Below are 13,012 nucleotides of genomic sequence, written 5' to 3' on the forward strand. Positions count from 1 at the left end.
AAATAGATCAAATCTAGTACTGAGTCTTGTATTTGGTCTTATTTTGCTGTTTTAACTATTTCCTTATCACGCCAATAGAGCATGGGTCATATATGTCCCCGGAGCTGCCAGCTCAAGGGAAATTTCCTGAATTAAGGTAATTTTCAAGTCTATGTGGGAATAAGGGGAATCATTCTAATTTGAAGAAAATTTTGCACGCTATATATAGTTTGAATTTTATAGGTGATTTATATTTTTTTTCCGAGATAACATAGAATATCAGCGGCTTTGGCTACGTTTGGGCAATTACCTTCAGCCATTGGTGGTTTATTGTGCAATCATCTGGCAACATTGGAGCACTCGTCTTTTTCTGTGAAAAATTAGCTGACAGCTCAATGCGAGAGGCACGCAAAGTAAACACTTGACTCTGCTCTGGATAGTTCGGATCTCCTGGGAACACTTCACCTCGCCAGATTTGTTTTAGCCGGTTTTGGCCCGCAGAACTAAAATTTGCGAAATTTACACTAGCTGTAAAAGTTATGTAATTTCTCATCATACAAATGCGAGGGAGGAAGAAAACAACTAATATCTAATTAAATTATTATTTGTGGAAGCAAGGGAAATTTCAGGCATCTGATAGGGAAATTCTGACTTTCTGTGTCGACAATCCTGCATGTCCCGTACCTGCCATGTGAAAATTTAAAACTACCGGCATTCCTATGGACTTACTGTGCCATCTAGTTCGTTGTCTGAGAACTAAAGTTATTTTGAAGCTCATTAAGGACCAAAATTCTTCAAGTTAGTATAAATGTCTTATCTTCGTAGAAAAAAAAAGTTTTGGCAAATATTACATATTTCGCCCTGACATTTGTTTTTAAGATTGAACTCTTTGAAAGGTAAAATTATTTAGCTTTCGATTGATATATAGCATGTCATTGTAACCATGATAATATTAATAAAAAGAAATTACTATAACCTTCAAAAAATGACCAATTTTTTTATGGTAAGTAAAAAGTTAAATATAATGTTTGTTTTCTCTTCCCCAGCTTAAACTTAAGCAAATGAGAATGTCCAGCATTCTCACTCTTCTTCAGTCCAACATTCTTATTTGCCTCCATAGCATTCTCTTCATTGTCGCAGGGAGTTGTTTGCAACTATACATTAAAAAGTTCACAGCGGTCTTATCAGGTGTTTGAGACATAACACGTTACACCTTGAAATTAATCCAATCAAGACACATAGGTATGTAGAGACGTTGAAGGGATGATCAGTTGGGTGAACAAAGCAAGTCTCAGGCTGAAGTGATTGTTTGACTTGCCTTGACATAGACAAGGCCCTTTGTCAAAGTATTAGCTGCAGTCTGAGAGGGAGAGAAGAAAAAAAAAGGATAAATGAAAGGCAGGGGGATTAACCAGGATTGAGCCAAGTTGGCTACCCTGCACTGGGGAAAGGGAAAAGGGGAGAGAAAGGTTATGAGAAAGTCCAGATCATAGACTGGTAGTCTCAAACCTGTAGTCTGAGGTTTCGCTTGTTCACACTCTGTTGACACACCTTGAAATTAAATTCCGTAATTGCTGGTTATTTAGTTATGTGCTAGTTTGGTGGGTGATGGAATTGTTAGTTGTTAAATAATTGTGTAATTGATAGCATTTTGTTGGTAATTGAGCCATCCTGCTCCAAAACGGCATTTTAGCAGAAAACTGTGCCGAGCCTGCGCTGAAGTCATAAGAATGAAAACTGTTTCATTGATGGCCGTTGATGGTGCTTAGCTAGTAAAACTAAATCCAGAACCTAAAGCATGCTATATCATCATCATTGTCATCAATTGATTTCCAGGATGAACAGCCATAGCCATGGTTATAGTTGAGGCCATTGATCTTCCATTCGCTGTTTTACTATTTTGTTGCATTTTTGTTCTGTGGATGCTGTTGTGCGGCGTTGTCTGTGGCATTAGTTCAGCACTACAGTATTCCTCGTACCAGCATTGCGCACAGCTCACTCAATGAGGATGTCGAATGGAGAAGCGTCAGATAATGTCTGGTTCCACATTGGTAGCGTAGTTGGTAAAGATGTCATATACAAATTTTTAGAAATTTTCTTCTTGCTCACGTGAAACTCACCAAATATGCAATACATCTTGCAATATAAAACTGTAGGAGTGGGTTTAATATTGTAATATACTCGCTGAAAATGCAATCCCATGAAAATTTATGAAACTGGTTTGTAATTTTTATGCTAAATGCCTCAGTGATGGTCATAGAACCAACTCCGCTATATTGGCTATTTCAGTTAAAACTGAGGCAATATCTGTGTATAGATCTACCAGAAGTGCTTGTTGCTATGCTAAATAGTCATGTGGATGGTTCATCACTTATATATCTTCTTGAGGCATTTTCTTCTGAAAGAAATGGAGTTCCTTCCTAAAGGCTTGATCTTAATTGCTGTTTTTTTTTTCTTCTCCTGTTTGATTGCAGCTTCTTCAACAGGTGAAGATCTTAGTCACTGAACTGTGCAAAGTCCACAGCTTGCCTGAACCAGCTGAGTTGGAGACGATAGATTACTTCCAGGTGAGACAACCAGTGTGCTTCTACAAGTAGTCCTGCTTGCATATTTAGATGTGAGCGTAGTTTCCTACAAAAATTACTAGCAGCAGCTCTGGCACAACGGTATATTGGATATGCCAAAACATTGTCCATCTGGGTTCAAACGGTGTTGTGATATTGCAGATTGCTACTTTATAACAAATATTGTTATAAATGCAACAGTTCGCGATGATTATACATGTGTGCAGAAACTTGTTGCCTTTATACGTTATAAAAAATAGCACTTTTGGATATTTAATGAAATTAAACACGATACTACCCCAAGAACGTCTGAAGCCACTAGTTTGACGACAATGCAAATCCATGTACCATGCTACCCATCGTTTCCATGGTAGGTAAATGATTGCAGCACCAGAGTTCCTTCTATAGTAATTTTTGTAGGAAACGCTATAGATTTGTGTGCCTGTTATGAAAGCTAGGCACGCTTTATTATGAGGGCAATTATACAAACACTTTAGGTACATTTTTGTCGTTGCAATCACCATGCTGTCCCGAGTAAAGTGTAAGTGGGACGAAATGAGTTGCCCACGCATCAAGAAGGCAGGTGACTTCATGCGCACAATCTTCCTGTGTGCCCTGTGTTGGAGCTCATTTGATCTAGCCCAGCCATAGTTGCACACGAATTCCCGCGTGACTGAGCTCATATTCACATGGCGACCCACATGCTGTATATTGGAGGTCATCTGCTGTGGTTGCCAAGGCAAGAGGCGACCATGCACGGGCAAGCAGAGATGGCTGGGGGCTTTGTACACCCTGTCTTCCTGCGCATATAGTGTTGTAGTTCATGTGATCAGAGTTCGTGTAGCGGTTAAAATGGTGAAGTGGATGGCAGCTCGAAACATTCCCTTTTGAATAACCGTGCCAGTACTCCTTATCACACCAGTGTTGTGACCTCAAGTGCTTGCAGTCATTCGGTGAAATGTTTTTATTTTATTTATTGTTCACGTCATACTGCAGGCCTTGTGGCCTAACTAGGAGGGGCAGGGTACACTGGTAAATATACATACAAAGGGCTAGAACACTAATACATACTTTTTCTGCAACTGTTGCATAAGATAAAGTTTAATCTCATGTTTGGTCGGGAGTATTGCCACGGGATGACATGGGCTTATGTCTATTTGTGTGGACATAAGAAGCGTGTGTTTTTTGCACTGGGTAGAAAATTGTAATTTAGGGCTGTACTACTGCCTGGGTGCATGTGAAGCAATTTTTTTTTCTCCCTCTACAAACGCAGCCACGTAACGAATGGCTATGGAATTGCAGGCGGCTTAACCAAACCCACTACTTGGGATGTGATCCATGGCACACTTCTGTTTTGCACGCAGCAATCGGACGTTGGCAACTTACCCGACCTGCTACAGGCACCTCAACAGCACTCGGAGGAGGAAGATGAGACAGATGTTGATGACGACATGCAAATGGAAATAGACGATGACACGGGGTCAGTGCACCTCTTGGCCGTATTCAACAATTTGCTTCCCTTTGTTGTGCACGTGCATGCAGGTGTGTGCAAGCTGTTTGCGGTAATATTAAACAGTGAATCAGTTAGATAGCTATGCTTCCATTGTAGAAGCATTGCAGCACTTCTAATTTTCTGCCAAGAGATGACATGGTTGCTGTGGAAATTTAGGCCTCACAATTCTTCTTTAATTCATATTCTGCACAGCATAGAATTTGGGTCTCTTAGTAAAGCAAATGTCACCTCAAGCAAAATTTGACCTCCAATTTTGACCTCCAAAAGCCACACTTAGAAGGAAATCACATTCTACTGGGCACACCTGCCTGCTTTGAGCCACAGCCCTGCACACATGTTGCCACACTCTCATGGAAAATGCTGGAAAAGCAGTGTGATGAGTTAGTGCTGATGAGCCCTATAGGAAAGCCCTGCAAAATTGCCGAATTCTGTTTACCTTTATTTTAATATGCCATGTAAATTCTAGCGGCAAACTGAAATTTACCAACTACAGTAGAACTGTGTTGATACGTTTCCGTTGTGTAAATTTTCTGAGCGCCAACGTTCACAATCGAGAAGATGCAAAAATCACCCAGTAGAGTTGCGCACATTTTTTACTGTTTCATATGTCCCCCAAGAATACATAATTTTTCGGCACGACCGTTCAGTACGTCACCACACTGTGATTGTTTGTTTGATACGTTTTCCGGCTGTTAGATCCCATGTAAACAAGAAAATGCGTGAGGTGTGTGCAGTCGGGAACACCATATAACTCCCTGCCGCGGCAGCTTCACCACAATACCCGCCCCCCATCTTGTGTGAAAGTGCCGGCGCACGCTCAGTTTCTCATTTCAGGACCAGTAAATCTCCGGAGTCATCGCACGCGGTGTTCACAGCTATCACCGCCAATCCTATTGCGATAAGCACATTTGCCTATTGGTTTCACAGTGTGTGGTGCCTTCGTATGCGTAGTGCACCCATTTAATAGGCGATAATCGAAACATGGTGCCGTTCCCTGCTGCAGACTGAGATCGTACATGTTTCCCGGCCGCTAAGTCCCACATGAGCAAAAGACGCGAGGCGCGCACGATTGAGAACAGTATGTAACCGCTCATCTCACATGAAAATGACGGCACGCACAGTTTCTTATTTCGGTACAAGCATATCTCTGGTTGCATCGTTGCACGCGGCATTTACAGCTATCACCACCAAACCTACTGCAATAAGCGCCTTCACCTATGTTTTACAGTGCGTGGTGCGTAGTGCCATTGGTAGCGTACTTCAAGCTTTTAGTAGGCAATAATCCAAACGTGGCGCTATTCCCTGCTGCAGGTAGCGCGATGTGGGCATTGCATTTCGCTTTGGCGGCATCTGGTGTCGCTCACCAGCTCGAAGTCGTTTCGGTTTCCCATCCCCCTCTAAAAACACCATGCAACAGGAAAACAAGAGAACATGTCTCGGGCTGCCGGTGCACCACCAGTTCGACGCCCGTTGGCGTGTCGTGCCGTAGCGATTTGTGTGATGCTTCACTTTACGTAGATGGCAACATAGCTGAATCTTTAAGTTTCTTTAGTTACTTTGGATTCTGTGTTTTCCCAGTTAGTACATTTGTCTCGCGTTTTTCTCCAAAACGTATGAAGGAGGTTCTACTGTACTTACGAAACACACATCATAGGTGCTGATGTCTTATTTTACAGTGGCATTGACAATCCTGTTCATTGTTTACGTCGTGAGTTCCTTGGATCTGAATGCTCTGTTCTCCATAAAACTGATGCATTGGGTACTTGTACGACTACTCTATCACTTTAGATGGATTTTGTTCGCCTTTAGCATTCTCCCAAAGGTGTTCCAAGATTGTGCACTTTGTTTAAAACAAACTCCAGATTTGAAATGCATTCCTGATACAGCTGGCACATTGAATTTCAGCTCATTTAAGATCATCTCTTGGACATCTGTATTTGAAGTCTGGATGCTGCCACTGGTATAAATGGATGTGAATGGCAATAGAAGAGTGGCATGACTGGCTACACATAGATTCAGAAATGCTTCTAAACAGTGGCTGCTTCCAAAGTAATTGCCTAACAGTCCCTGCATGAGTGTTGTGAGGCTTACAGTAACACATGCTTAGAATTTATCGATCATGGTGGAAATGGCGCTCTAAAAGGGCTCCTGTAATCTGAAAGAGGTGAATCTGTCAAATGGATTTATCCATGCAATACCATGATGTAGATGGCTTTGTGGATTGATTTTATGCGAAGCATATTACGAGGGCTCAACCCAGCTCCTCAGGCGCGGCGGTGACCATGAAATCACGTGACACCGTGACGTCACGACAGAGGAGAAGTGGCTTTGGCTCAACTCTTGCAAGACAGGCTGGGTGGGAATCGAACCAGGGTCTCCGGAGTGTGGGACGGAGACGCTACCACTGAGCCACGAGTACAACGCTTCAAAGCGGTACAAAAGCGCCTCTAGTGAATGCGGTGTTGCCTTAGAAACGCGCTGTTTCTAAGGCGTGCATCTCTTGCTCAGGCGCACATTTCGTTGCCGCGCCGAACGCTGCTTTGCTCGACGCTCACCGCGTCCAATGCGGGGCGCGTAGTCGCTGCCCTGTAGCCCATTGTCTTACACCCCTTGGCGGGTTGACGGGAACGCTGTCGTGTTCCACTCTTGAAGGCGAAGAAGTAATGCATGAGTTGTTTCTTCGTCTAGCCGAACCAAATATAGCCAAGCAACAGCAGTTCACCAGGCTAAACAGTGGTTCAACAACTAAAATAAAGGCTAGTATGCTTCGCATCCTGGGCTTAACCTTACCTAAGCCACAGCCATTTTTTATGTCTTTGAACAGAATGATTGGTTCTGTGGAAGTGACCGAGTACATCAGCAAAGACTGGAGACTAGTTTGGCTCCTACTGAAGCCGTGTGTCTGAAGTTGTTGAAAAGCTTGCATGCGTGTGCGCAGTAGCTTGCCAGGCTAAGTGTGCATTATCTGCTGCTGGTTCAGGTCGTCGGAGAAAAGCAAGGAGGATGACCTGAGTATGGAGAACCATGCAACACTAGAGCGGCTGCGACAGAACCAACGGCAGGACTACCTGCGCGGTTCAGTCTCAGGCTCGGTGCAGGCCACCGACAGGCTCATGAAGGAGCTCCGAGAGGTGAGCATTGCCGACAGGTTTTGACCCACTTCTTGTGCTACCAAATATTTGTGGGAGTGTGGGGTTGGTAATGGGGTATGGGCATAAACATTCATGGTCTCATGTTATATAGCACATGTTCCTCCAGCTGTGGATATCAGCCTCCACATATGGCTGGCCAAGAAACAGTTTGAGCAAATAGAAAATTTGAAATCTTTTCAAGATCGTCACATAGATGTGCTCATTTTGCTCTTTGCGGGTTTACAATGTGTTTTGTGCTTCATGTCAGTGCTTTTCGCAAACCTGGCCATGGAAAAGTTGCTAAGAAGTCTCTGTTTTGGGACCCAGGTGTACCGGTCGGAAAGCTACCGGCGAGGCGTCTTCTGTGTGGAGCTGGTGAATGACAGCCTGTATGAGTGGAATGTGATGCTTCGCATTGTGGACTCTGATTCGCCACTGCACAGTGACTTGACCTTATTGAAGGAGAAGGAGGGCAAGGACCACATCTTGCTCAACATTCTTTTCAAAGAGAACTACCCCTTTGAGCCACCCTTCATCCGTGTTGTCAACCCCATGATCTCGGGTGGATACGTGCTAGGCGGTGGTGCCATCTGTATGGAGCTACTGACGCGGCAAGGCTGGAGCAGTGCCTATACAGTCGAGGCAATCATCCTTCAGATAGCTGCCACACTGGTCAAGGGCAAAGCCCGCATCCAGTTCAGTGGCAACAAGGTGAGCTAACATGCTGTTTTGCAACTTGTAACCTAAGGAAAGGCTGCTTCCAGTTAGCATCATTCTACTCCACTCTAGCATGTTCCCTTTCACTGCAGTCACTTCCACTCTTTACATTCTATATAAAAGGTTTACAAAAATCGCCGGGATACTAATATGTATAGTTACAGATATGTGATTTTCTGACTGCCTTAATGGCAGCATTATAAAAAGGTTGCATTGCACACTTATGCATTTGTTGTATAAACTACAGTATACAGTAGAACCTCATTTATACGTTTTGGAAAATCTGCGAGAAAGAAGAAACTTACAAACTGGGAAAACTTACGATCCGAAGTAGCGGAAGAAATTAGATTTAACTTTCGTTGACATCTACGTAATGCAAAACATCGCACCGATCATTGCGGCACGACACACTGACGTGCGTTGAACTGGTGGTGCTCTGGTAGCCCGAATCGCATTTTGTTGTTTTCGTATTGTGTGATGTTTTAAGAGGGCAACGGGAAACCGAAATAAAATCGAGCTGGTGGGTGATGCCGGTCGCTTGCAGAAGTGAAAGCAGCCCGCCGTCTATGCATCTACAAAATACGTGCTGCTGGGGCCGCACTTCTGCACAGCTAGGAGTGGCACGGGCATGAAGAAAGCTAACTGCACACACGCTCCCATGAAGCAAACACGTACGCGTAAGGTCACTTTCGGAGGTAGTTCCCTTTTTTGCTGTGTGTAAATACAGTCACCGACCGGTAAATCAGACACCGATAATTCAGAGTTGCTCGGTAATTCAGACAGCATCGCGGCACCGCCAAGAGCCTCATAGACATAAGGTGTAAGGATGACCTATATTTTGGACAGCCACCTGCTCTACATTCGATTATCTGGACTCTTCAACTTCTTCAACCGTCGCTTTAGTTTCACGCAACTATTTTTAACATTGAATATGCTTAAATTACTGCCTGAGCGCGTCTTCTGCCATGACATGAGCGCTCGGGAAGAAAAAGAAGCCGCTCATAACATAGAGCTTGCGGCGGTCTCAGACCAAAAAAAAATAAAATAAAAAATAAATCTGGCATTTTAAGAGCCAGAACCATTACATGATTATGAGGCACGCCGTAGTGGGGGACTCAGGATTAATTCTGACCTCCTGGGATCCTTTAAAATGCACCTAAATTTAAATAAACGGGTGTTTTGCATTTCGCCCCCGTCGAAATGCGTCCGCTGTACACGGCCGGGCGGTCTCGGTCCAGATTTCTTCATCATCGCCGTTCGCCTCAACACTTCGGTGGGCTCCGCTTTTTAATATTTGCCTGAAATGAAACACCGCGCATTGGCAACAAAGCGCCAGTGGTCCCACTTATCACCAGATGCGGACATATGGGCTGTTGCACCCCCGCTTACCCGTAAATAAGCGCCAACTCTCCGCTGCGCATAGCGCCAGATTGTTCGCCGAGCACAGCTGTTCACTTTCTGTTAAACTGTGGCAGTGAAGGACTCTGACTGTGGGCAGTATCTTATAAGGAGATCCAAAGAATGAAATTGTTATTGCAAAGGGTTGCTACTGTAGAATACTTAATGACAAAGAAAAAGAAATTGAGCTGCTCCGTGCGCTTAAGACTTCTCTGCAAAGCGATGCCATTTCTGAATGAGATTTAGGTAGGATTAATGCAAGACAAACTTCGCTATTAAATGTCTTCGGTGCGGCTTTTACCAACGGGTTAAGGTGAACGTGAAGTGTTAGGACCTGCACAGTTGAAACTAGCTGTATTGTAATTAGGCAATTGCCTAAGCAAGCAGTCGTTTAGAAGCGTCGGTAAGCCTAGCACTTATTCACGCTGCTCGTGGTTTCGACGCACAAACGACGAGACTAGGTACTTTGATTCCTAATGCGCAACTATTTACAATATGTTAAAATGCTGCAATCACCGGTCCTGATATTCTTACCATGGTCGAAAAATGAAAAGAAAACTTTATAATTCGATTAAGAAAAGAAAGAAAACGTGTTGGTGCAAAAACAACATACAAGCACGATCATTTATTCATCATGTAAAATAAGCGGAGCGAAATACAGACAGCACAGAGGCGTCCGGTCACGAATGGTCCACCATTCACAATGCAAGAAGTTTGTTTAAAGCATGACACTGATACATTAAGCATAAAGAAATAACATCCAACGTGATAGATATGCATTGGGGGGCAGGAAACAAACACCAGCAAACGAGTGGCAATAAATACAGAATGCATCATCGATTGTTTCTATAAACAAGAAAGTGTAAAGCATAAGCATTTCATAACAAATGGCTAAACAACTCTCGAACGAACACAAGTAGCCACATCACAAATACAGCAATTTTTTTAAATGGCTTGTTAGAGATACCACCATTCTTCTTCTTCAGCTGTTACTTGCAACACGTGTTCGGCATCGTTGTCCCACCCCGCCACTTCAACTAAAGATCCCAGCACTCGAAAAATAACGCAGCACATGCACAGAACACACCCGTTCACTCAGCTCGCCTTGCGCTGCGCACGCGTTTTGGTACGCTAACGATGCCCTCTGTGGCACAGTGGCGCCGCGTCGCGGCACCTTTGGGCAGCATATGAACCTCTCCCATAGCGTGACGGCGGAGTTTCGTGACCAGAAAAACGTGGAAGGACTCTGGTAGTGCTTATGTTGGCCAACATTTACTGCAGCATTGCATGCGAGGAGACCGAAATTTACACATGGCGGTTAGTGTGTAGTTGTGCCGCCTTCCTGCCAGGTGCATATTAAGAAGGATTCACTGTATTTTGTTGAGTATGCTTCGGTTGTGCGTTTCGTGGATTGCGATTAATTATTAATGCCTTCTCTGGGGTAGCATGCTATGCCTGGAAGCCATGTAGCACTCCCTGACCACTAGGTGAGCAAGCCTAAGTACTGTTGTGCTAATAGTGCAGCCGATAAAGGCATGTTGAGTTCCTTCTGTCTGCCGACGTGGCTACCTTGGAGACAGTAGTCGCCGATTTCTGCACTTGCACCTCACTTTTTGTATTTATTTTACACATGCCTTAGCAATTTCGCATATTCAAGAAGTGTTAGAGCGCAGTATTCTGTATTGAATTTACCAAAGTGGTGCATTTGTTTACATCAACATCTACAGCCAGAGATTATTCATTGTTAGCTTCAAATATTGGGAAAACGGCACATCACTGATATAATGTCGAAACGTAGAAAAACACACATATCTGCGGATATGAACCATGTTGTTCTGCACTGAGATAAGTCAATACGAGTGGCCAAGCCACTTAAACAATGGCAACTGTGATCCTGATAGAGTGAAACCTCGTTAAACCGTAGTTGGCCAGGGCTCGGAAAAAGTATGTACTCAACAGTAGTTGTATTAATATAGGAGTGGTTGGAGAAGTATGGGAGAGGCCTTTGCCCAGCAGTGGGCGTAGCCAGGATGATAATGATGACGATGATGAAACGGTAGCACTGCTTAACCAAAATAGCATGAGACCACCCACTTACCTGTCAGAAACGGAACTCGGAGAGAGTGCGATGAAACAGGAAAAAGACATGCAGTATTTATTCACTTTGCGTGAGAAAAGTGTTGTTTTCGTTTGATGCTGCGGCGGCCTGGCAGCGACGACAGTGGCCTCAAACTTACCAAAGCTGCGAGCCAGCTTTTCAGCCAGCCCCCTCTTCTTGGCAAACATTTGCATGGCAGATTCTTCGTTAGCATTGCATGTTCTCTGTGCACACAGGCAGTAGCGCTGCAAAAGTCGCGGGGTGCTGTTCTCGTTGCGATGATTGCATTCATGAGGCTGACGTAACGTGCAGCTTCTGCCACTGCCAGGCCTGAAACGCCCGTGCTGTCTTTTTCTGTGTAATCCTCATCACTGTCTCTAGGCAACACTTCGGCAACAACAAAGGCAACAATGGCGCGAACCTCGTAGCCAACATCTCTTCACGGTCACAGCAGCAATGCCGAGGAGCTGCTTCACATTCCAAATGCCACACGCCATGGTCAACAGTACATCCCTGTCGCATGTCAGCACCGACTTCTTCGTGTCCCGTTCGATAGCATGAATGATGTCTAATTTTTCGTCGTATGTTGAGCACCTGGCATCTTTTTTATCTGAGCTTCGGCATGATGTGAGTCCTTGTTTGCACGACGCCACAACGCTCTCTTCGCTCTCTGGCACGGCGCCGAAATGATGCGGATGTGGCTTCACGCGGAAACGCATAGGGCGCTTGGAGGCCATTGTTCTGATCTCTGAGGCTTGTTCTGCTGGGCCGCCCGATGTAGACGATGCACCGCCGTGTTTGTGTGACGAATAGCGGAAACACTACGTGTTAGCCGATATGTACGCAATAAGCTGGTACGGTTTATGCGGATACAAAACACATTATTTTCAATGGCCGCTGAGTCGAGGATTTGACTTTACTACTTCTAAATGAAACTACTGTTTAATTAGGTACGAATTAACGAGGTTTTACTGTACATATATTATGGCGTGTCATTACTGATTCTCGCTTTTCTTTAACTTCATCATACTTGCAGTTTGCGCATACCATAAAGTATTAGAAAGAACTGTGCTTGGCATAAGTGCTCATTTATAGGCTGTGTCGTTCCCTCACGAAAATGCGACCCCATCGCTTACATCGTTGGTAATTACTGAGCGAGGCATTTGTTTATGCCGCTGTACCAAATGCTGCGTTTCTTGTTTCCTGTTAGACATAAACATGCATATCTGGAATTAATAAATGTATCATCATAACAACATGTACAGACCCACCCGCCTATGTTACGAATGCGACTCGCAGCATTCAGGAACAGTGACATAGATGTCGGCACAGTGCTGTGTTACCGCTTGCCGCTTATTGCATATGCTCTGTGCAAAGTAAAGAGTTGAAATGGCTAAGGCCAGGACTGAGCTACAGACGCAGTTTCCTTCTTCCTAACTGCTTATTTTTCAATTCAGGTCCACTGGTAGTAGTGCATGAACTCGACAGCGCCAGCCCTAAATCGCTAAACAGGATCCACATTAGCTCAAACTTCATGTGCATGGCTTGAGAGGGCTGGAGCTTGTACACTCCAACTATGAAGGCACATTAACCCTTTAACCGCCAATTTCGC

The 13,012-nt window shown here is 44.3% G+C and overlaps 1 protein-coding gene across 1 annotated transcript in view; it reads left to right on the forward strand.

Moving 5' to 3' along the window:
• The window catches only part of LOC135909903 (ubiquitin-conjugating enzyme E2 Q2), a 38,220-nt gene that overhangs the window by 11,759 nt on the left and 13,449 nt on the right, over positions 1-13,012 (forward strand). Inside the window, exons 3-6 of the mRNA XM_065441921.2 lie at positions 2,454-2,546; positions 3,908-4,023; positions 7,037-7,187; positions 7,515-7,898. Coding sequence (XP_065297993.1) covers positions 2,454-2,546; positions 3,908-4,023; positions 7,037-7,187; positions 7,515-7,898 — 744 coding nt within the window. The remainder of the gene's footprint in view (positions 1-2,453; positions 2,547-3,907; positions 4,024-7,036; positions 7,188-7,514; positions 7,899-13,012) is intronic.

This window comes from Dermacentor albipictus, chromosome 1 (genome assembly GCF_038994185.2).
Source record: "Dermacentor albipictus isolate Rhodes 1998 colony chromosome 1, USDA_Dalb.pri_finalv2, whole genome shotgun sequence".
In the NCBI taxonomy this organism is placed as follows: Eukaryota; Metazoa; Arthropoda; class Arachnida; order Ixodida; family Ixodidae; genus Dermacentor; species Dermacentor albipictus.